General features: G+C 42.6%; 1 protein-coding gene across 4 annotated transcripts in view; it reads right to left on the bottom strand.

Moving 5' to 3' along the window:
• Positions 1-25,872, bottom strand: part of GADL1 (glutamate decarboxylase like 1) — a 189,313-nt gene that overhangs the window by 109,724 nt on the left and 53,717 nt on the right. For all 4 annotated transcript variants that reach the window (XM_069561229.1, XM_069561228.1, XM_069561230.1 and 1 more), the window contains 5 exons: positions 23,823-23,902; positions 23,647-23,701; positions 18,728-18,844; positions 13,758-13,822; positions 13,384-13,465 (listed from right to left, as the gene is read on the bottom strand). In XM_069561229.1, the coding sequence (XP_069417330.1) occupies positions 13,384-13,465; positions 13,758-13,822; positions 18,728-18,844; positions 23,647-23,701; positions 23,823-23,902 (399 nt within the window). The remainder of the gene's footprint in view (positions 1-13,383; positions 13,466-13,757; positions 13,823-18,727; positions 18,845-23,646; positions 23,702-23,822; positions 23,903-25,872) is intronic.

Raw genomic sequence — 25,872 nt, forward strand, 5'->3', positions numbered from 1 at the left:
TTCTCCAGGCAAGAATACTGGAGTGGGTAGCATTTCCTTCTCCAGGGGATCTTCCCAACCCAGGGATCGAACCCAGGTCTCCTGCATTGCAGGTGGATTCTTTACCACCTGCAATGCAGGAGATTCTTTAGGGCCACCAGGGAAGACCTAGAACTACTTTATCAGATATTAAAAAGGGATATAGTAAAAGTCAGTGACTTTCCCATCCCTAAGTCATTTCTTAAGAAGATTTATAAGGAATATATATTTTAAGGCAATTTTAATAAAATCACAAAGAAGACAAAAATGCCTTCTATTTACTATTACTACTGAACATATTTTTGAGGATTCTATCATAATTGCAACTTATATCACGCTAACAAAATAAATTAGAATATTAGAAAGAAAGCAAGTCATAGTTATATACTGATATTATATATTCAGAAAATGCAAGGAAACTCTCAGAACTAATACAAAACCTGGTAAGATAATGGTGGTTATCATTTAACAAATGAGTAAATCTAAATCAAGATTTTATAAGCCCAAGTGCCTCTGTTTTTTCAATCATGATGGTGGTAGGAATGGGTAAAGAAAGGAGATGCAAAATACAGACTCTATAGATTCTATATTTTTATAGAAGCAAAACATATGACTATATCAATATAGATAAAATAATATATAAATATTCATCTATCAATAAAAATTTAAATGATCTAAGTTGGTGGGTTACACATATTATGCCTGACACAATGCTATTTTGATCATTGCTTTAAAAATGGAAAGAAAAATACCATTTTAAAAGTTACCTCTGTTGCAATTAAATTTTCTAAACCAGCTTCTTCAGGAGGGTTATACTTTCACTTGATCTACATTTATAAAACAACTGCTTTTTACTCCATTATATAAATAAAAGTATTTTATATATTTTAATTACTTGCTTAAAATCTGTCTCTCCTACTATTCCTTGAGCTCACTGAGGGCACAGAGCATGTCTCACTTGGCAACACATAAAGAGGCTGCGCGCACTTGCAGGCTGTGAGAAGGCAAGTGAAGCAAGGAACGCTCATCCCCACTGGCAGCACTGGAGTGCAGCTGACTATTAAAAGCCAAAGCCTGACATATATCAATTCTAGTAATAAAAGACTAGATGAACTTGAAATGTTCCTACCGAAAATAACAAAAAGGTTGGAAAAATATAAAAACTGCATATAACAAAAGTGCTGCAGATCTACACAAGCAGAAAGAAACTTTTATTTATTTAGGATGTACAGGAGAGGCAGAAGCGGAGCTCAGAGGGGAGCCAGAGGTGCCTGCAGGGACATGCTCAGATCCAGGAGGGCAGCTGCAACAGGAGCAGAATGGGGAGAGGGGAGAGGAGGGAGAAGAGGGAGGAGAAGAGAAAGAGAAGGGGGGTAAGGAGAGGGAGCGGGAGAGGAGAGGGGAGGGGAGGGGAGAGGAAAGAAGGGGGGAAGGGGAGGGGAGGGGGTGGAGGGAGAGAGTAGGGAAGGAGGGGAGAAGAAGGGGGGAGGAGAGGGGAGGGGGAGGGAGAGGGAAGGGGAGGGGAGAGGGAAGGGGAGGGGAGAGGGAAGGGGAGGGGAGAGGGAAGGGGAGGGGAGAGGGAAGGGGAGGGGAGGGAGAGAGGAAGGAAGGAGGGGAGAGGGGAAGGGGGAGGGAAGGGGGAAGGAAGAGGAAAGGGGAGGGGGGAAGGGGGTGGGGAGAAGGGAGGGTGGAGGGAGAGAGGAGGAAAGGAGGGGAGAGGAAGGGGGAGGGGAGGGGAGAGGAAGGGGGAGGAGAGGGGAGGGGGAGGGGGAGGGGAGAGGGAAGGGGAGGGGAGAAGGAAAGGGGGAAGAGGAGGGGAGGGGAGAGAAAGGGAGGGGGGAAGAGGTGGCAGGGAGAAGGTAGAGAAGGAAGAGAGGGAAGGGAGGGGGAGGGGAGAGGGAAGGAGAGAAGGGAGGGTGGGGGGAGCAGGAGGGAAGGGGAGACGGGGCAGGGTGGGGAGAAGGTAGAGAGGGAAGGGAGGGAGAGGGGTGAGGGAAGGGAGAGTATGGCCACCACGTGTGGGGACCCAGGGTATCACCATCACTTCCTCCCAGCATCCAGTTAATGGGCTTCAGGACAGAGAATCAAAGGCGTCCGTATAACAAGGGGACTAAAGCAATCGTTTCTCTTGTTTAAGACCCAAAGTTCTCCACTGGAAAGAGAGGTCAAAGTTATACTCTGAAGATTCAAGAACCTTTAAGCCTTGGTCCTGGACTTCTAATCTCCCTAGATGCTATACTCTGAAAATTCAAGAACTTTTAAGCTTTGGTCCTGGACTGCTAATCTCCCTAGATGCCCACAAAATGAGAATAAAATCTTCTATAAAGGAAGAGAGCTTCACTTCTAGTTTCAAATTATTCCTGAAGGTAAATTTTTAAATAAAATATTCAGTAAACCATCAAGAATATACTAAGGGGCCTCTCTTGAAGAGCCAGGTCTCACAGATTGAAGAAACAATAGGCACAGCGCCTGCGGGAATCCAGATACTGGCGTCAGCAGAGGCAGACTGTGAGGCAGAATGTTCATGAAGATAGAAGCTGATCGCAACGTCAACAAGGACCCAGAGACGGTCTATATGTGAAAAAGATTCAATTAAATACTGTGAAACTGGAAAGACAATAATAAAGTAAGAACTCAAGGGACAGTGTTAACAGTAGATTAGACAAAGTCGAAGAGAGAATTACTGAATTTCAAATAGGCCCTAAAATTCTCCACAATGAAGAAAGCAAGGCAAGATAAAGTTCTTAAATTTAGAAAATAGAGTAAGAGAAGAAACAGTAAGGGAGTATAATGTGCATTTAATTGGAGAACCAGCAAAGAAGAGGAGGTAGGGTCAGTAATTAAATGGAGAGTCTTCAAAAACTATAAAACATGTTACTCTACACATTCATTCGAGAGGCCCATTGAAGTCCCAGTGACAAAAACCAAATAAAATTCATATTAATAACATTATAGATAAATGGCAGAAAATTAAGAACGTTTGAAAATTTTAAAGAAAACTAGAGAAAGGAGTCATTTTGCCATTAAAAGAATTAAGTAGTTAACTTTCTAATACACAACACCAAAAGACCCAAAGGAGGAAAAGAAATAAAAAACACACACATTAGAGTTCTAAAGAAAAATTGCTGACAGAATTCTATTGCCAGAAAAAACAAAATTCCCTTTTGATTCATTAAGAAGTTCCTAAATATAATCTTCAAGAAAAGAGAAAAGTATACCAGACAGCATCTCAGGGATATAGAAGACATACACAAAAAATGTTCATAGCAAAATTTTGTACAGGCTCCAAATTAGACTAACTCAAACGTTCATCAATAGCAAAATGGATAAACAAATGGTGATATGTTCATAAGGAATAGTATAAACAGTGCAAACGAATAACCCTCCAATTATGTGACATGGAGTGATTCCTACAGACATAAGGTAAGATTCAGTAATAACAACAAGACCAAATCAAAAAATGCAAACTGCGTGACTGCATTTATATAAATCTCAAAAAGGCAAAAGTAAATATATATATATATATATATAATTTGAGAATATATAATTACAAAACAAAACTAAAGAAAATAGTTAAAAAGTTGGTATCAGGAACAAGGGAATTCCTGGGTTTTGGATCTTTGTTTTAATCTGTATGGAATCACCTGATTATTCTTCTTCATAAAAATAAATTTAAGCTGTTTATATATGTACATTCATGTTTTATATTTTCCTTATATTTCATAATAATTAATTGAAAAAAGATCAGTATCTTCTAAACTCCCAAATAGCCCTCAGAATGAACTATCAGAGAAGATCCTGGTTCCTTTTGCAATTAACAAAACTCCCTAAATTATGGTTTTCCACCACCATCATATTGACCTACAGGTAAGTATGTTTGTTGAGTAAGCATGTGTGCTTGCGTGCAGGAATCATATTCTCTTTCAATATAGAAAATATGGTGATTATTTTACAGAGTTCCTCTTTTTTGATTTGGTCTACAATTAATTCTTTTATTATATGCTGGTAGGCTGCAGTCCATGGGGTCGCTAGATTCGGACATGACTGAGCGACTTCACTTTCACTTTTCACTTTCATGCATTGGAGAAGGAAATGGCAACCCACTCCAGTGTTCTTGCCTGGAGAATCCCAGGGATGGTGGAGCCTGGTCGGCTGCCGTCTATAGGGTCGCACAGAGTCGGACACGACTAAAGCGACTTAGCAGCAGCAGCAGCAATTTCTGTACAAATTAGGGTTTAAGCACAATGACTAAAGTCTATATTAATCTTTATTTACCACCTCTGAGTTATCTGCAAAATAAAAATACTCTCTTATTCACATGTACTTATATCAGGATTTTGAATTGCCATGGAAGAAAAACCCCATATGCACAAAAAATGGACTCTCCGAAATTATCTGGCCTTGAAACAACAAAGCTAGAAAGCCTAATTAGGAGTGTCAGATATGTTTTTAGATATTTTCCTTGGAAAACAACAAATATGACAGCTAGAATTGTACAAAGGCAAACAAATGGAACAATTTATGCCAAGAAGTCAAAAGGGCCTCAAGTGTCATACCAGAGAGCAGAAATAGAAGAGAAAGCTTTGGTGCAGTGAGATAATAGTAAAGCAAAAATAAAAGCAAAAAGACAGCTACTTAGAATCTTTTAAAATATTCTAAAATCAAATTTTAGCCTACCCCACTGAGGCAGGTGAAGCATGTATTTTTCCATTAACTTTTTTCCAGGTTTCCTTTTATGCCCTAATCCTTATGTTTCCCATTTTTCTTAGATTTTAACTTACATATAATCTTCCCATATCGTGGGACCCTAATCAGTTTTGTTACAAGTTAGGATAGAAAAAAAAAATTCAATCCATAAGTAGAATCTTCTTTCTGAGATACTTTTTCAACTGCTAGTTTTTGTCAAATTAGAGATGACCAAAGGACACAAGGGTAGAATTTCCTATTTTTCCCCTCAAGGCCATTTCTTAGCAAATCTGAAGTTATCTGTGATGAATGGCAGAGAAGCAAAGGTTGCGGTCCCTTAGGCATGGGATGGCTGTCATGAAGAATGAGCTCTTTACCTGGAAGGATATCAGAAAGATTCCCACGCTCTTCAGGTTCTCCAGAAATAGACAGGCAGATGATATTAAATCCAGCCATGGGCAGCATCCCAACTCATTCAAGTCAAACTGATGAAATTAATGTAGGACGAGGTGGCAGCCACCCAAAGGTTTGAAGGAACTCAAGGATGAAATTGGAAAACTGTTGGCCAAGATGCTGGGTCCAACATTACAAACAGGCACCACCGTCGCCCTGGCAGATTGTGAATGTCATTCTGTTCATTAGAAGGGGTCAAGGGAGGACCTGGGAGCCTTAGGAAAGCAAGTGTCTCTTCCGCTTGTCCAATATCCAATGAAGTACGGCATCATTAGACACTGAGACAAAAATAACCTTCTAGGGGAAAGACAATATGGTTTCTGCAAAGAGGAAAGCATGAGTCACTGATTTATTATTGGTCTCTGAGGCACGGAGACAAAAGGCCAAATGTTGGCACAGTTTAGGGGAGAGCTTTCCTAAGCATCATCATGAAACAGGATGTAAGGAGATAGTGGATATCTCAAACCCTATGCACAAGACAAATAATTTCTACATCCCATCAGAAAAGAAAAATTCTAAGTGCCAGCAAGAAGGGACAGTCTTTGAAACCTGAAGAGATCAGGTTGTCATGATAAAGGGTCTAGTGTAGGTAGCACATTTAAAACATTACCATTTGATGGTACTGGGGAAAGACACAAAGGAAGTTCACTTGGGGAAACCTTTTTATTGAGCATGAATCAAGAGTCAAGTTTTGCGCCAAGTAGTGTGTCAAGAGCAATGAGTAAAACCCCTTCTGCTCCCCAGTAACTCAGAGTCCCAGGCAGCGGTCGTGGTAAAGAACCTGCCTGCCAATGCAAGAGACGTAAGAAATGCAGGTTCAGTCCCTGGGTTGGGAAGATCCCCTGGAGAAGGAAACGGCAGCCCACTCCAGTATTCTCGCCTGGAGAATCCCATGGACAGAGGAGCCTGGTGGGCTACAGTCCATAGGGTCACAAAGAGTCGGACACGACTGAAGTGACTTAGCATGCACACACCATACAGATGATTCCAAGACCAAGAGATGAGCTCTTTGTTGGGACTTGTGCCCATTCATGACATAATGGCAACTATGGATGGAATCAGTACAATCCTGGTCAGGCACTAACACATCCCTCAGGGCTGTGGTTTGCCAGGGAACTAGGTTCCTTGAGGCATAATTCTAAAACATACTACAAATCCCCTTGTTAAAATTAATGATAACTGCAATACAAACCCAATAAATCCTAAAACCCAATTTTATTGGTTTGCTCAGTGGAAAAAGATATAATGGATTTTAAACACATGCAATTCTAACATGAATTATTATCTGTCTTGACTTTGTGGGGAAGGGAAGCAGACATGATTGAGGTGTTTGTCACGACTATTAATACCACGTGAGGTTTGTAAAATGTGATGCATACATAGATACACATGTATGCATAAATTTCCAAAAGCCTCATGAAAAAAATTAACTTTCTTCATTATGATTAAAGAAAACTCAGCAATTAAAAAGAGAAAGGTCTATTTACCGAGCATGAATTTGAAGAACTCTGCTGGTGTTATGAAATTCTCAACCTTGCTGAAAAGTTGAAGAATTCTCTCAGCTCAGGCAACAGTCTCCCGGATCTGAAGAATGATTTCAGCAACCTCAAGCCCAGGAGACCAAAGTCTCTCCTGCCAGTCAAAAGCCTCTTTATTTCCAATCAGTTTTAAGCACCCACCTTCCCCCTTTCCTGCTTCATTAGCTAGGGGGGCTGTCATTTCAAAGAAGCATATAAGCATACATGCGTAGAGGAAGTCTTAGCGTTCTCTGGCATGAGGCAAAAAAATTATTTGATGATCAGATTGCTCAGTATTTTCAAACTATTGAAGGCACTGCCATAGGAACTCCATGAAGCAAAATCAGAGCTGAAGAAGAGAGCCACACAAAGGCAGACATTTTTTCCTAGTCTCTCTGATAAATCACCTCCTCTCCCTTTTTCCTTTTCTTGCACAATTTTTTTTTAATGGCATATAATAGCAGTCCTTTGACATATCAAAGATCATTCAGAATAGAAACTGAAGCCAGTCTGAGAGAGAGCACAGTTCTCAGGCGTCGTTATCAAGTGAGAAATCCCTGCCTTCCTTGGGAACCACGTGGGGAGGTGGTGTTTGTCTCCTTTTCGTTTTTTTCTCCCTTCGTAGCGGTGCTGGGCCCACAGCATACCTTCAACGAGCGTGTGTGCTCAGCCGCTCAGTCATGTCCAACTCTTTGCGACTCCGTAGACCGTAGCCCGCCACGGTCCTCTGTCCATGGAATTTCCCCGGCAAGAATACTGGAGTGGGTTGCCATTCCCTTCTCCAGGGGGTATTCCCGACCCAGGGATCAAACCCATGTCTCCTGCGTCTCCTGCATGGGCAGGCGGTTCTTTACCACTGTACCACCTGGGAAGCCAATGAGTGTGTGTTCTGAACGGATTTTCTACCCCTCTTCTCTCTGCTATTTCTCTTTCTAAAGAAAAACTAGGGTCATCCTGCACTTCTTACAGACTGGAGATGAAAGGAAAAGAACTGGAAGCCTACCTCCAAGGCCTCACATCTGAAGCCTAGGAAACCCAGCACTGCGGGTCAATATTTCCAGCTAAAGATCCCTGAGAAGGAGGTGCAGTACATCACTGCGTAACATGAGAAGGAAAATGGTTGTGTGTCTGTAAGTATGGGTGTACAAATGTCTTGTCTATCAATTCAACAAAGCTAAAACCTCTTGCGATGTCAAAGGCTAACACACAGACGCACATGCCTGCTCATACTCTGCTAGGGAGAAAGCAAGCTATTTTTTAGAAGGAAAATTAGGAAACAAAGTATAAGAAAACATCATGAAAGATGATCACAACTCTTTGACTTCTAGGAATCTACTCATAGGGGGAAAAGGAGAATATACAAAAATGTAGCCTCAAAGGGAGCAGTCATATCTATATTAGCTTCAAATCAAAACAATCTAGTTGGTCACTGGTAAGGAGGTAGTCAGATTAACTATCAAATATCAAAATGGTAGAACACTGTGCAGCTATGGAAAATGTACAGAATGCAGACTGACATGGAGAAATATTCACAGTTTTGTGAAAGAGAACAGGCATGCTAAAATCAAAATATGCTTTTATATTAGGTAAATACTTGTGTATATTTAAATATGTGTGCATGCTAAATCACTTAGAGTTGTGTCTGACTCTCTGAGACCCTATGCCCTGTAGCCCACCAGGCTCCTCTGTCCATGGGATTCTCCAGGCAAGAATACTGGAGTGGGTTGCCATACCCTCCTCCAGGGGATTTTCCTGACCCAGGGATCAAGCTGTGTCTCTTACATCTCAGGTTTTGGCAGGTGGGTTCTTTACCACTAGTGCTACCTGGGAAGACCCACATTTAAATATATCAATATGCATAACAAACTATGCATCTTCAGATATTTGTAAAGGGCATCTTTTTCTTCATCCTTCTCCCAATCTGAATTTTCTGATTCTGGTCTATGATAAATGTGAATTACTTCTGAAATAAACATAGAAACAGACGTTTTAAAAATCCTTATTATCGACATAGTTTTTTTAAGAAAAAAATGTCCCTTTAACCATCTATAGCTGCTAGGTTAAACAGGAAGTCCTTGTGAGTTGGTACTCGATGGCAATGATAAGTTGAAACAGGAATAATTCATAGTCAAAAAGTCATCTGATTATCATGTTTCATATCTTCATATAACTGTCAGATTTTTTACACTAAAATGTTCTTCCAATAAACCTAAAAATCAAAAAGCCAGTACCAAGATTTTTCTCCATCTATGCATCTGATTCTCAGAATATGCCTTTTATTTTAGATCAAAGAATCAAAAATTGTCTTTGATTCAAAACACCCATGTAGATCCGGCATTTATATCTAAAGTCAACCTATTTATAATCACAGATTTTTTGAAATCCCTGATTTTCTTTTTATCGCTATCATGCAGAGTGCTAGTGATAGTACAGCTTGGATAGTAACAGCTCTGCTTTGTTTTGCGGGCAGTCTCCTTTACGGATACAAGAAATTAAAAATGCAAACACTACAAGCCAGTCAATCAGGAAACCAGCACTGTGAATGTTACAGCTCTGAGGGTACAAATTAGGGAATCAATTTTTCCCTTAACAGAGGTATGCTCACTAAGTAATTTGTTGTTTTCTTTAACTGGAATTACCCCCTTCCATTATCTGGAGAAGTAAGTCCAAATTAAAATCGCTATTTGTCAGTTACCTGCTAGAGGTCCGCTCAAGCCTTGGGTTGGGTGGTGGTGGTTTAGTCGCTAGGTTGTGTCTGACTCTTTGCGACCCCGTGGACTGTAGCCTGCCAGACTCCTCTGTCCATGGGATTCTCCAGGCAAGAATACTGGAGTGGGTTGCCATTTCCTTCTCCAGGGAATCTTCCCAACCCAGAGATGGAACCCTGGTCTCCTGCATTGCAGGCAGATTGTTTGCCAACTGAGCTACAAGGGAAGTCGCTTGGGTTGGGACCAAGGCAATAAAGCTCATCAGCTGTCATTATAATCACCATTATCTCAAACCGCTCAGAAGGCATAATTTGGGGTAGGGGAGAGGTTGGAAACTCCTAGTTACTGTTGACACGAAGGCAGACATTAGTGAGGATTTTAAATGTGCTGAATTATTCTTTTTTTTCAGTGAATTTTAATTTTTCCTTCGTTCTGGGAGGACTTGCTCAGCACGCAGGGTACCGTAGTGAGTATACTGACCTGGCCCCTCCCTGCATACAGCTTACATCCTAGGGGAGGGGACGTTAAGGCGTGAGAAATCATAACCACAAATGTGACAGCACTTCAGAGGAAGGGAATGGGCTCTGAGAGGGAGTGAGGGAGAGGTGGCACCGGTGAGCCAGGGCGCCTTCTCTAAGGAAGCTACGCTCCTCCTAATACGCTTCTCTTATCACCCTTTGCTAGTCCTCCTATTGTCTCCCTGGCCGCTCCAGCTCAAATTTCTCTCCCTGCGGGTTCCTCTTCTTCTATTCCAAACTCAGATTCTGAAGTTTTCAGGTCTAAGATCTCCCTCTTCTTCTCACTCCAAAGCTCCCCCTAAGGCAAGCCCTTCCACTCTGATCTCAAGCATCACCTACATTCAGCAATCCCTAATTTGGTTTTCCAGTCCAGAACTCTTTTCCAAGCTTTGAATCCGTGTGTCAGCTGCCTACATGGCACCTTCATTTGCATCCCTCACCGGCATCTCAAATGTAGCATAGCCCGTGCTGGAGTTAAGACATTTCCCTCTAGCATCTTCTCTTCCTTCAGCCACTTCTGTCTCCTTACATGGAACCATTCACCTCGCGGCTGCGTCACTCCCTCCTCGTGTCCCATATATAACTGGGAGTTCAGCCCGGTCTAGTTGGTAGCTGAAATACATCTCGAATTTTATCACATTTTCCCATCTACACTACCATCAGCTCTTGTTTGGGTACTGCAAGCCTTTTCTCTTCTTGTATCTATTCTGTTCCCTTCCAAATTGCTGTCTTAAATGGAAATCTTTCCTGATTACTCCTTGTTTTTAAAATTCTTACACTGTTCTAAACATTGAATCTAAAATTGTTCAAATGGCCTCTAAGACCTTGCATGATCCATCCACTGCCTAATCTTTTGGTCTCATCTCATGCCAATCTTAGCATTATTCATTGTTCAATGAACCTCTTTCAGGTTTTAAAATTAAGAAGAAAAAAGAAAAAAAAGGACCCTCATTTCTTAAAGACTTTGCGCACACTGTTCCTTCCCTCTGGAACTTCTCAGGTCTGCTTTATAGCACGAGTAACATACTGCTTTCTGTCTCAGATACCAGGACATTCAGCTTCAAGTAATAGATTACCTGGTGGAAGAAGTTTTATTATTAATAACAGCAATAAGGATACTTACTTGTACCTCATATCACAAAAACTCTGGAAGTGAGCACTTCCAAAGTGAATACAATGTCATCCAAGACCAAGACTTTCCCCTTTTCTATTCTGCTCTTCTGTGCTTGTCACTTTTTAATTTAGGGTCATCACCTCCTGGCTACAAAGTGGCTGTCAGAGCTCCCTACATCACGGTCTGACACAACACTGTTTCTGCCTTCATGGTAGAAAAGGGGAAAGAAGGCTCTGCTCTTGCGTATACCAACTCTCTCAGAAACCAAAACATTTGTTTCACATTTTCCCCTCATCATATCCGTGTCATAGGGTGACTCTTAGCTGTCAGGGGGCGCTGGTTAGAGGAGCATCAGGAGACAGAAGGGAGGTCATGATGGCTGGTGAATACGTAATTAACTATGTCTGACGCAGCCTTCAGAGCACTTATCAAATCAGTAATCAAACAATTCAACAGGCAGGCACACTTTGTCCACTGTCTCCTCTGTGAGATCATATACCCTTTGACTATGGGGAGCACATCTGTCTCTAAGCCCAGCAGCACTGCTGCGCCTGACCTATGTAGGAAGCAGCTGGCAGTGGGAGAACACGTGAAAGTTTGGGTGAACATCAGAGGCAGAAACCAGGTACAAAAGGGGGAGAAAACTCCCAGCACAGAACTTAAGCTGATGGTCGTCTCTCATACCTCACGGTTCAACTCTGCATTCTAGTTAATTTGAAAACAGTCTTTCATCAAAAAAGGGCAGCTTTGGAAAGTGCTGCTCTGCACCATGAACGCAATTTTCCTAACCTCTTCATCCCTGCCGTGTGAGTAGACATGGGGACTATAATTTGCATTGAGATCCAGGAATGAATTCTTCACCAAAAAAATTTTAACCACTGTTATAGAGTTAGATGGTCCAGAAAATTTTAAGTTGCCTCAAGGACATGAATGTAAATCAATTCTTGGATAAATCACTCCAAATATCATTCAACGAGAAAAATTTATGAAAGCTAGAAAGTTATTTAAAAGAAGAGTCATAAAATTTGGGGTTTAAATTTTTCCACTCCTGAGAGCATCACACTAACAGATAGAGAAGTTATCCAGATGACTGGATGAGGGGGAAAGCAGATGTAAAATGCCTGGCACTTGAAGGATGCTCAGCATAGTATTTTTGTTCTTATATCTGGACCACAGGAAAACCTGATTTACTCCGAACTCTTTCATGTCCTATATATGTGATTGTAGGCAAGTTGAATATATTCTTTGGCTCATAAATAGTATAGTGATCTTAAACCACCTTCCAGTTATAACATGCAGTCACTCTACTATTTAAAAACTTAAGGTAATAGAAATTAAATGGCATTGAACACAGTCCAGAGTAGCGAATCTAATAAAACATGAAGGGAGATTCATATTCCCAAGATGCAGAATCTGTCCATAGTGTCTGATGAGCATTCTCTCTGGTCATCTCAAAACACAAAGGGCGCTCACTGACATGCAAATACCACAGAATATTTTCTTAAAGAAAGTTGTGACACAGACAGGATGAGATTTCAGATTTTAAATATGGTTGTCATTTGAAATAAAATTCCTTAAAAAGAGAAAATGACTTGAGCGTTGGCACAGGGAGTCCCCTAAGGAAAAGATGTAAACAGATGGCTGAGAAAGATCACCCACACGCTGCGCGCAGATCTTGAGGAGGCATTTCTAAGGATGAGGCGGCACTTCCCAGCCTGGGCCACGGCCCACGAGGATCCTTATTTAACCCACAGAAAGCAAAGGGTTTTCACCTCAAACCAAGAGGAACCTCAGTCTGCTTGCCTCACAGCGATCCAGACCAGTCTCCAGCACTCCCCAGTGTTCCAACAGAAGCTAAGTACCAATCGCTTGAGACAGGCAGTCCTCTAGTAAATCAGGGTTTGAGATCAGCCCTGAACCAACGTCTTCCCATAAAAATGGGCTGTTAAGCCCCAGCTAAGCATATTAGGCATTCAATTTAATGTGTGACACACATCTGCTCTCCTTTCTCAGGGAGGAGAAGTTTCAAGATAACTTAAATCCTGGACTTAATCAAGGGGGAAATAATTTGGCAATGTTTAAAACTGAGCTTTAAAATACAACCCCAAAGAGAGCGAGGGAGACCATTTAGCTATAACTAATGAGATTATATAACACCTAAATCAAACACAGGTTACCTGAGCTGAAGTATTCCATCTTTTTTCTGGGCCCATTCTTCTTTCCATTTGATGCCATCAACACTTACCAAAGACTGTCATCTACCTCTGGCCCCAGGCACAAAACACAAGCAAAAACGCGAATCTGGTAATCCACCCCAATCTGGTAATCCACCCCCCTTCAAGCCCAAAGGTCACAAGAGGAAAACTCACAGATTTGTCTTTGACGAGGAAAGCACAGCACTGAATCCCAGCCATCAACATCTTGTGTGGGTTCCACGCCACAGAGTCAGCTCTGTTACGTTAAACAGAGGAAAAGCAGGGTAAGGAGGGGAGACTCAGCTTCCTCTGGTGGGAAGAATGCTATGACCCCCTGCAGGTGCTTTCAGTATTCACATCCAAGTCAGCGCTCCAGAGGCCTCCTGGTGTGAGTGGTTTGGGGAGTTTGTTGTTTAGAGATTTTTTTTTTTTTAAGCAAAAAAGTGCTTAGTTTGGGGCCTATTATCAAAATGTCACCTAAGTGGGCCAAGTCCAGAGAGATCCCCTTGCCTGAAGGAAAGGCACCAGGCCTGGGAAACCACGCTTACCTGTGGATACCCTGCAGGAGCCTGCGGTGCTTCCTGGACATCAAGGCTGAGCCACCCCAAGAAGCCTGTTGAGACAGTGATACAACCCAAACCACGTTATTTCAGTGTTATTTGTTCACCAGCCAGTTGCCATTTGATACTGTAAGTCAGTTTCAACCAATATGGAGTCTAGGCATATTTTAAAAATTATTTACTTTTAATTGAAGGACAGTTGGTTTCTACCATACATCAACATGGATCAGCCATAGGTAAACATATGTTCCCTCCCTCTTGAGCCTCCCGCCCCCCTCCCACCCCATCTCACCCCTCTAGGTTGTCACAGAGCCCTGGTTTGAGTTCCCAATGGACTCTGGGAAATTTTGATCACCAGTTCTGCTCAGGTGATCTGAACCTCATTGCAACAGAAGGGTCTCCAGTGACGCTTAGGAATTAAATCCCCACATTATAAAGAGACTGGTAAGTCATTGAGCTGCCTGTGGACAAAAGACACAGTCCGCACACTCTAAACTCTTAGAATCTAAAGTACACAATAGTCCTTCAATGTTGACAACTCCAACAAAAGTTAAGAAAGAGCCCAATATCATATGGAAAGACATGGCAAGACTGGGTGCACCATGGGTGTGGAGGAGGAAGGAAACGAGAGGTCTCCACGTTCTCAGAGCATCACAAAAGCCGAGCTCACTGGTGGACAGCAAAGAGTGGCTGCAAGAGCAGCCTTCCCGTTTAGGGCTGGCCAGGGGCAGGAGAGCGAGTCACCAGGCTGCACCCTTAAGGAGGGGCTCACTTGCAGAGTTGGGCTCTTACATGGTCCTGGGAGTGAATGTCTCATTAAATTTCCAAGTACCAAACTGACGTTCTTACTGCTCACACTGATTCTTCCTCCCTCCCCTCCAGGCTTATTGACTCTGGGATTTCCTTTCCTCTCCTTATTCTCAGCTCTCCTCTCCTTTGCTTAAAACAATTATCTGCCCAATGAACCCTAAGGAACCTCGACTGCCTCATGTTCCAGCCCTGCTCCCCTGGACTAGACTCGCCAATCACCCCAGAAGTTCCCAAAGGTTTGTGGGCCAAAACTGGTACACAGGCACGTCCTCAAGATTCCCAGGTAAGGGACCGATAATCAGGATTGTCAGTCAAGCCCCCTTGTCCCTGCCCTTGTCTCCCACCGTCATGCATGATGGACCACGTGTGACCAAGGCTGAGCCGTGGAGGCAACTGCCCTCGGCCTCTGGGAAAACTTGATCTGAACCTGCTAATTGAGCCTTCCCAGGCCTGCGTTTTAAGAACTTGACCCTCTCAAACATGAAAATCACTTACATTTTAGGTTCTTTTACTTCTCTTACGCACCCTAAACTCTAAGTTGCCTGCTTTTCTCAATTCTCATATCCTTCAACTTCTTGAGAACCTACCAGTGGCAACTAGGGGAAGGGTTAATCAGGAAGACTCAGACACACCCAGTACTCTCACCCTTTCTGCCCAACTCACACAGCGGCTCTCCCTGCTACCCCCTGCACTGCCCTCTGCCTCTTCCTCCTCCTCAAGAAGCAGACAATGTTCTGCTCATCTTAGGGAGCTGGACTGCAGTTTTAAAATCCCAGGAGCTCTTTCAAGGCATCAGTTCACTGGTTTACAGGGTGGTTAAGCATGGTTGGGGCCTTCCCTGGTGGCTCAGACAGTAAAGAATTCACTTGCAGTGTGGGAGACCTGAGTTTGATCCCTGGGTCGGGAAGATCCCCTGGAGGAGGGCACGGCAACCTGCTCCAGTATTCTTGCCTGGAGAATCCCCATGGACGGAGGAATTTGACGGGCTACAGTCCATAGCGTCTCAAAGAGTTGGACATAGCTGAGCAACTAAGCACAGCATAGTACTGGCCGGGTTAGAAACAGGTCAGCCACAAATGAATTCCTCAAAAGAACTAAGGAGAAACACAACACCCCAATGCCAGTGTCCTCCTTATACTGGCTTCCCTCTGTAACTTCGTCATTCCAAAGCTCGCCACATCAAACCAATGGATGTCACTATGGACCTCTGAGTTAGATGCCACGGGGACTGTTTGCCTATGTTTTTCTCTTTAAGTAACTAGTTAATAATCTTAAATCGTACGGCTAATCTTGAGAGGGAAGTGGAGGCAGGGTGGAATGGAAAGACGTCAGCTCCAAAAGCCCCCGATTTTAAGTGTAGTCTTTGCCACCTTCTCCAGGACGAGGACTTGGGATGGAAGTGTGGTGGGGAGCGTGAGGATTTGCAGCAGCCGCAGCCTCTGCTTCAGAGAAGAGTTGGACTAGCCCTGAAATCCTGGTCTCAGGCAGAGGCTGCAATAACCCCGGCTCTCACAGCCAAAACTTTCAACACGACTAAGGTTTTTCTTATTCAGTTGTTTAAAAATGCATTGTGATTAACCAAATTTTAGATACTATCAGATGTAAGGGAACTATTTGTTTGTGGACTGCTAAGAAAGAAAAAAAATATGACATCAACATACCAATTAGGTATATTAAAGATGTAAACAAAATATGTGTATCTTCGAAATAATAAGATACGGTGTACATGCTGGCCAAGTTGGTATTAAGGAAAATGCAGAACAAGCAATCCTGATTTCATTTTTAAAAAGAAACCCAAGCAAATACCAGTTTTTAATATTTTAAAGGCTCTTTAAAATACTGTCTAGAAAACTTCAAACAGGCCAAAGTCATCACTGTAATGTTATTAATTTTTTTATCTTTCAAATTAATAAACTTGGTATAGAAAGTTTCTTCAAGAAAAGCTACATGTTCCTGCATAGAATTTTTTCAATGGGATGTCCCTGGGAGTCCAGTGGTTAAGGATTCAGAGGACGTGGGTTCAATCTCTGGTCTGGGAAGGCCCCACGCGTGTGGAGCAGCTGAGCCTGCATGCCGCAGCTATTGAGCCCGTGTGCCTGCCGGCCGAGGTCTGCAACAGGAGAAGCCTGCACACAGCACTGAAGAGGAGCCCCAGCTGCCGCAGCTAGAGAAAGCCCATGGGTAGCAACGAAGACCCAGCATGGCCAAAAATAAATAACATTCTTAAAAATGTTCATTAACAGAATGACGTCTGTAATATTAGAGGGTGAGTGAGTCTTGTCTCAGTGTTAGAGCCAATTTCTTTAATAAGTCACAAAAAGTTGTCAAATTTAATCGAATACTACATACATGCAAACAGAACAATTTTCGTGGTTCAAATATTCCCTTATAAAAGGGTTTTCTTAAAAAATTCAACCTCTGATTTTTAAAAAATCTAGAGAGGTTTTCATTCACATCTTATCAATCACAATTCTCTCTAAGCTCCATAAATCTCTTAACATCATTCCCAATTTGGAAACTGCTGTAGTTACTCTGTTTTACAAAAACTATATAATCCATATTTGATGTTTCTTTTATGAGAGTAGAATGTTTAAGTATAACTGCTCATATATTTGATTTTGCCCCTATTTCCACAGTCACAAAAGTATTCACTTCATATTATCTTTCAGGACATAATGTATTATTATACTTCTAAGTCTATAAAAACCAATAACATATAAGTTGAAATGTGAACAGATACAAATCCTACAATCTCATTTAAAGAAGTCACAAATAATTTACCTGACATATTGCTATTTGCATACTAATCAAGCGTATAACTCTAGTGAGCTTCATATGACTATTGCTGCTTTTACCAAATATTAGTATATATTCAATGAAAGCTTTGAGTTGCTAAAAAATTCTTTTGATATTATATCATAGAAACCTTACTTTCAATCATCCAAACTATAGAATTAGGTGTAGGTGTATGCCCCAAACAAATGTTCATAGAATTAGGTGTAGGTGTATGCCCCAAACAAATGTTCAGTGAGTCAAAAATATTGTCCTTTTTTTGCCTGATAAGGAAGGTAGGAACCACTCACTCACTGGAGGAAAGTTCCCTGAAGTCTCATCTTCGGGTTCAATGGTTCTTTCTACTAGGTTGAATCAAACTAAGTAACTGCTGGTGTCATCCACACACAAAGTCAGAAAGCTCAACAAGCATTCTTAACCAGCTGAACTCAATTTTTTAACCCTGACTAAGTAGAACGTTAAGTTACTTTTAATCAAGGAAAACAACATTATGAGCAACCCCTGGACCTACACAAAAAGGCCAACCCTTTAAGTTAGAAAGTTATAAAGAATATATGTTATCCCAACCACTCTCCAATAGCTCTCTGTGATAGATCCAGATAAAAGCTGTTTTAGTTATGGCATGCAGTGCAGCTATGCAGCTTTTGGCATTTCTCAGCTGGCTGGAATCCCAGAACATTAGAGCTAGAAGATCCTTTACTGACCACATCAGGCACTCATTTCCCTCTTTACAAATGAAACCAAAACCCAGCGAGCTGGGGTCACAATGAAGAGGAGGCAGGTTTGAATCCTAAATCAGCCTCTTGACTCCACAGTGCGGAAGGGGTCCCCCATACTGTGCTGTCTTAATGACAGTAGATCCAAGGAAATTACCCAGGAGACAAGAGGAATAAGAGGAAACCTGGAAAACTAAGACAAAATCCCCATCGAGTCTTGGGTAGCTTCTTCCTTATTACCTAGCAGGATATGACATGTTTATCTCCCCTAATCAGAAATATGCCTGCTTGCTCTCAGCCGTGTCTGACTCTTCGCATCCCTATGGACTGCAGCCCACCAGGCTTCTCTCTCCGTGGAATTTTTCAGGCAAGAGTACTGGGGTGGGCTGCCATTTCCCTTCTCCAGGGGATCTTACCGACCCAGGGATCAGGAGGACACACATCTCTCGTGTCTCCTGCATTGGCAGGTGGATTTTTTACCCCTGAGCCACCTAGGAAGTCCCAATTAGAAATATACATACATTTAGATACAAATAGCTGGAGAGCTCACGTCTAGCTCCTAAGAGTATGAAAAACTTCCCACCAAAGCTGCAGAAAGGCTGCACAGTTTAACAGACGGGCGCACATGGGTGAACTTACGTCTACGTGGAGCCAGAGGCCGTGCCTCTCGCAGATGTCCGCTATCTCATCCAGAGGATCGAAGGCCCCCAGCACCGTGGTACCAGACGTGGCGCACACAAGGAACGGAGCTGCACCCTGCGAGAAGCACCCACACGTCAGAGTTCAAGAACCGTCATCATCACCACAGAATCCGCGGCACAGTAGGTCGGTTAACACAGGGGTTATACATCTGGACATTTATCTGGTTTCTTTGGAGACAAACATTCATTCAGTGAGTGTATTTACATTTCTCCATCACATGGCCTCTGCCTGATATGATAAGTCACTTCAGTTGTGTCTGACTCTTTGCAACCCTACGAACCACAGCCGGCCAGGCTCCTCTGTCCATGGGATTCTCCAGGCAAGAATACTGGAGTGGGCTGCCATACAAATAGCTTAAGAAAACAGAAAATGCCATGATAATAGGCTCCTTTGTCCCAACTCCACATGCCTCCTTCTCTCTACACTCATTTTCTTTCTTAAGTCTTCTCTAGCTTTCCCAGATAGAAAGTGAATAAGCTAGCAACTAAGACTTGGTGCTGCCAAGTAAATAAATAAATTTAAAACAGAAAGAAAGTGAATAAGCTCAACTGCCATGGCAAAATGGCTTGCTCTGTGATGCCTAACTCCTTCCCAGGGAGGCCCCTTAGCACCTCCAAAACAAGAAGGAACAGGCCTGGGAGACAGACCACAGCCCCAGGGGCAGGCCTCCCAGGCCTGTCTGCTCGTCACCTGGGGAAGGAAGTGTAGCTACAAGGCAAGGGCTGTGCTGGGGACAAATCTGGTGACAGATGGGATACGGTAACCTCACTGGGGTGCACTCCCCAAATGAGAGTCATGATAGAGAAAATTATTAGAATGTGCTGGAGAAGAGGACGTGTGTCTTTCTGCCACAATCATTCCTCCTCGTCTAGCCCACAGCTCCATCTTGCAGAGAGAGCAGGTACCATGAGAAATGGGAGGAAAGGGAGAATGTGGGAACAGGAATGCTAACTCCCGCCAAGCGAGCCCAGCAGGCGCCCTGGCCCCACGAGAGGCTCTATGGCAGCCACGAAGAAGAGAGCACACGAGGCTATTTCCAGGCAGAGCCATCCCAAGGCGCTGGCAGGGGTGAGCTTCTCTCTGCGGAAGTGTCTTCAGGGGAAAGTCTGCAGACAAAGACGAGGGGAGGGCGTGAAAGCAGAATCCTGATCCAGAGCACCAGGGGTCAGGAACAACAGTGCTTACCTGTCAAAGTCATTTTAGGATGAGTCCTTTTCCCCTCAATTTTATCTTGAAAGACACTTGTTCTTATAATATATTTTATGTCCCACTTAACAACAGGGGTGTTCTGCTTGGACCAGATTCATTCCAATGTAGCTGACCTTTCACAGAAAGACATGACTTCCTGGCTTCCAGATGGAGGCCATCTAGAGCAAGGACGCTTAGCCCACATCCCCAGGCGGAGGTGCACAGGAATCACGGCGATGGTTCACATTGGACCCACCCGCCGTGTGGGGAGGTGGCCTTGAGCCCTGGAAGCCAGCCCGCTGAGCCTCCTGGGAGCAGGGCCTGTGGCTGACAGAGCCCCTGGGAACCACGGGCTTCAGGGCTTCTGTCCTGTAATCAACTACCAACGGATTATGTCTTTATCATGCCCGTGACCTAAATGAAATGCGACCGAATTTACATCAGTCATTGAAAGCAACAGAAAAAGTAATTTACTAAAACCATTGAAGGTGTCTTTAATGCTGGGGCTTTCCGTATAAACTCTATGACATCCTGTCAATTGTGAAAAATATCGGTGCTAGCTATTATAGCCCATTAATGAGTTTTCCTCACCCTTTTAACAATCCAGCTACAAATACAAGACCCAGAAATTAAACTTTTGTAATCTGGATTTAACCTTCCATGTTTTTTCCCCTTTCTCGTATCTCAGGCTATTAATGAGAAAACTCAGTGGAAAGAATATTGATTGTGTGTTGCCAATCAGCTGAATTCTCTAACAAAGTTTGTCATTTCAAATGCTCATACACACAAATACCTCCACTTATTCAGTGATCATCTTAGTCTTTTTTTAAAAAATAAGTACTTTAGAACCTCTGCTGCTTCTGTGGATTTCATCATCTTTATAATGGCATCAGGGTAAAGGTCACAGCTCAATCAATTTAAAAAATTGATTGTGGTTGGTCAGGGAATTGAATCCCAGAAGAAAAACAGAGTTGATGTACTATCTGCTACCTCTGGAATGGCACAAATTAAAAAGTTTGAAACAAAAAGAAACTAGGTCTGGAGAACTGAGGAAAAGAAACTAGTCATGAGGTATGAAGGTCTCAGAATGGATGCAAGACCTGCCCTCAGTGAATCCAAGCTCAAGTTTCAACTGATGAAAGGAAACCAAGACAGACCAACTCTAACCTTGCTGCCCTACTTTCAAATGTGCCTAAAGCAATTCTTACTTTTTAAACACTTCCCTTTTCAAGTTTTCAGCTTCAGATATGCCCCTTTCATGGACTTTCGTTGTCAAAACAAACAGAAATTTGAACAATGAAAATAATAATGACTGCTATGGAATAAAATCCATCAAGTATTTTAGAAGATGAGTTCTTCATGATACTTTAAAAAGAAAAAACTGTTTGGCTATCTTTCAGAATGTTTGGTAATTCACTCACTATTGTGAAAATTGGTAAATAAGGGGGAGAATAAAATATCGATTCTGTCTTGGCTTGTCCAAACTGTTCCTTAGGGTGACTAAATAGGGATGAAGGAACAAAAATGTTTACGACAGTAGGCCTGCCACTAAATGAGGAAGGAATGAGAGAATTAGCTAGAACATCACTAATGAAATAGTGGGTCTAGACAATGCCAACAAATGGCAGCAAAGTCCGTGAGGTGAGAGGCTGATGCAGAGTTCTGTGATAGATGGACTAACACTGTTATCACAAAAGGGGCCCCAAGACGTTTGCTGACTAAAGGGCAAAACGCCACCCGTGAAGTCTTCCTGGTAAAAATTCCAACCTGAATCTCCCCAAGTCTTAATATCTAACAGCCAAACAGAAAATATAGAAAACAGATGGAGAAGTATAGGAACACTTAAAGGCAAATTCTCAACAGAATCAACAAAATCCACAATGTGGAAGACTCTACAGGACAGAGGACTTGGTTTCTCCAGTGGATCCATTGCAGGGGGGATAGAGGAAAAGAAGGCTGAGGGTGGGAAAACATTTATGTGATAAATCAGTCAGACGCAACACATGGACTTCATATGACTCCTTATTCAGACCACCAGCTATTTTTTATAAAGGACAACGGGAGAAAATCTAATGAGCAGATACTGGATAGTGTTAAGAGCTTATTCTTTAAGTGTGTTTTTTTTTAAAGAGAAAGTATCTTTTACAGATATACTGAATTATTTGTAGATTAAATGTCATAATGTGTAGGATATGCTTCAGAATGATCCAGTGGTATTGGGAGGGAATGGGAGCAAAAGTTAATGATGGTGAAAGTTGTATGACCTGTATGTGTAATCTCATTATATTAGTTTTATATATATTTAAAATTTTCCATAATGAAAAGTTTAAAATTCAAGAAAGAAAAAAAGAGAAAGAAAGGAAGGGAAGGGTGAAGGAAGGATGGAAGGAAGGAATCATATGAACCATACAAAAAGCGGAGTCAATATTCCCTGCCAACAAGCAGTAACAACATAAGTTCCTTTTGATGGGAGCTTCTGTAGAAAAAGATGCAATTAGATTTTTTAAAAATAGATAAAGCTAAAGGTGACATCTGTAGTCCACAGCAGAACAAACAGGTTTCAATGTAGAATTTTACTCAAGAAGATAAAGAAATCGGATGACCTCTACCACAAGACAGCTACCAAATCCATTTGTCAATGGAATGCTTTAAAAACATAGATCTAAGGACACACACCAGAAGCCAGTACATCTGCAATAAAAGCAGGACGTTTAAATAGAGAATATCAAACCAAATACAGTGATCGAGCATGCTCCAGATAAGGTGAATTCTGGAGAAGTTAAAAATTATGAAGAGCACAAGAACAGAAAAACAGAAATATAATGCTAAAACTTAAAAATAAAAGAACCCAGCCCTCAGTATGCAGCTCTCTGAGGACAGAGAAACTTCTATCACAGCTCAAAATCTGAAAACACCTGACGCTGTTGCCGCCTATTTGGAAGTGATGGGAGAAGGGTCTGAAGCTTTGCTGGCCGCGGGCCTTCCAGGGGATGGGAAGGATGCATAGACGTGGCTGTACCTAATCCATCAGGCGTTTGGCCCAAGAAGCAAGACGGCTGATGTCAGGCTTAAAAATAAAGCAGATATCAGGGCCAGGCTTTGCTGCATTAGAGCAGGTGACCAGGGTCATGCCTTGCCTTCCCCAGCAATGGGCAGGCCAGCTTTCAAACATTCTGGAAGCCAAGGAAGAGAGGGAAGTTTGCCAGAGCAGAAATACTAGGCTCAGACCCAATGGGGGTGATAGTTACGGATGGGCCTCACGTGGAAACAGCCCAGGAGGATCGTTTGATCAAGAAGTCAGAAACCATCCTGGATGCAGCCCGGAGGTAACTGGTTTGGCCAAGCATCCTCAGAGTTAGGAGCTACACAGCAGCAAGAGAGGCCAGAACAAGGTTCTGAAGCTTATTCTAGGCAAGGACCTGGTACAGGGTGGCATCAGCGTTTGAGTAGGCTCCAGCCCCTTGGGAATGAGCACATTCGAGAAGCTCCACAGAACACATACAGCAAGCACCAGACATGGCATCTCTGTAGATGAGCTCCCTCCGTCCACCCTAAGGGGACCTCTTCTCTCCCCGACACAGACAGGGGCCTGGCCACTGCCCCGCGTCCTCCCCTTCATGCCCAGACCCGCGCCCGTTTCCCCTCCCACCCTCTCCTCGCCCACGCACCTCTTTCTCGGCCTCCTGCACGCGCTTCTCCAGCTCCTCAGGTATCATCTTACCTCTGAGAGAACAGATTTGCGACACAGTCACACTCAGCCGTGAACAGACGTGGGACAGTTTGTAAATGGCATCGATCCCCCCCACACCGCCCCGGCCGGGCTTCTGGATCCTGTCCCCGTTACCTTCCATCTGTCTCCACAAAGCACACATTCTCAGTACCAATCCCAAGAAAGGAAGCAGACTTCTTCATGGAGTAATGACACTACATTCAGAGAGGCGAGGGGGAGAGAGAGACGGATACACGGCATGAAAAAGGTACTGCTCATTAGCTACACGGGTGTGCGTCACACGGCTGAGCCAATCTCTGGAATCGTGTTGCCTTAAAACATAAAAAGCATTCAATTGAGCTCTTCAGTGTGGTGGTTAAAAACACTGACTTCCCTTGGGATCCGAGAAACCAGGATTTAATTCCAGGTTTTCCCCTACAGATATGGACCCTTAAGCAAAGAATGCATGCTCTCCGAGCCTCAATTTGCTAATCTATAAAGTGGCTATATGGGTGCCTCCTCCATCTGCTTGTCATGGAGTTAAAATGGTTAATACATGTAAACAGTTGGCACAGAGCCTGGTGTATGAACAAACTTGGTCACCAAAGGTGGTTGTTTTCCGAAACACTGAGGAAAAGTTTCTCTTGACGCTTCTAATAAAACTCAGTATTAATGGAAACAATCTAGTCCACTGTTGATTCAAAAACCCTCTAAGGGGTAATCAAGACTCTGTCTCAAAAATTTTAATCACAGACCACAGAAGAAACTGTTTTCAAGAGCGAACAATGAGTTATACATGCTGATCAGATACTTGACTAGACTCGTTTAATACTGACTGTAAGACTGAAATTAGACACCAGGGAATGTGGCTAAAATCACAATAACGAAAGTACCAAGTCTGGGATTTTCCTGGTGGTCCAGTGGTTAAGAATCTGTGCTTCCACTTCAGGGGCATAGGTTCACTCTCCGGTTGGAGAACTAAGATCCCAAATGCCGCGTGGTGCAGCCAAAAAGTAAATAAACAAAATACAACTTTAAGAAGTAACACTAACTTACAGATATACTATGCCATATAGCCCTGGCAGGAACGAGGCTAAGAGCTGGCTCTGGAATTAGGTCTTGTCTATTTCTTATTGGCAAATAGTAGTATATACTCTGGATTGTTGGGCCTTTTTTCTCTACATAAATCCTATAAAATAATTAGCACTCAAACACTGGAGATGTTTCTCTTTATACATCAATGTGGACAGGCGGTCAGTTAATTCTTGTTCATGCCAGAAAAACTGAAGGTGCTAAAGGACATTACTGTACCAAAAACACCTTAATAATTTAATTTGCAGATATGAATACATTAAAGGAGTAGTCATGCTTTCACACTTAACTTGATATATTCCCTCAAATGTGGTAATTTTTTCCCTCTTTTGTCAAGAGAGTTTTATGGAGAGCTCTTTTTTTAACTCTATAAAAATACATGCCGAAGTAACACCATCGGGAGAAGTGACATCATCCTAAAAAAATTAATTTCCAAATATCGAATAGGACGCATTCAAAATGCCTGTAGGATGCATTCATTTCAGGTTGTTACAAGAATACATGCATAGTGAAGAGTAATAATGTACGTGAAAACATAGTTAATTCTCGACTTGCTACATCGGTCCACCATAGCCAAGGTGACAACTAAGGTGAATTATTTCTCACCAGAGACTGGGGGCCTCTGGCACCAAACAGCTATTGATTTCATAATGATAAATAGCAGCCTACCCCCACTGACATCTGCCAGTAAGGAAAATCACACAGCTTTGCCCTGAAAAATAGCACCATATCCCCAGTCAATGGATCTGCTGAATGAAAAACTTGTCCTCAGAATAAGAACAGCTTCTGGAGCTATTTTTGGGAATCTCTGGACAAACTGGGAGTCCAATGGCAATCTCAAATGCATAAGGACAGATTTTTTTTTCCAAAGCCTGAAAAACTGACGTCTAAACATCTGAAAACATCAGAGGAGGAAAAGAACCTTGGAAGGGGAAAAAAAAAAAAAAAGAAAGGGTGATGCTTCAGATATACCGAGTAGTTTCAAGGGAAGGAAAAACCTAGAAGCCGGAGTTCAGAAGTAACAGCTGCATTTAGACGTAAGAATGCCTGCTCCCTTCACTGGCAGAAGAGTAGTGAGTCCTTCTAAGATCCA

This window comes from Ovis canadensis, chromosome 19, assembly GCF_042477335.2.
Source record: "Ovis canadensis isolate MfBH-ARS-UI-01 breed Bighorn chromosome 19, ARS-UI_OviCan_v2, whole genome shotgun sequence".
Taxonomy (NCBI): domain Eukaryota; kingdom Metazoa; phylum Chordata; class Mammalia; order Artiodactyla; family Bovidae; genus Ovis; species Ovis canadensis.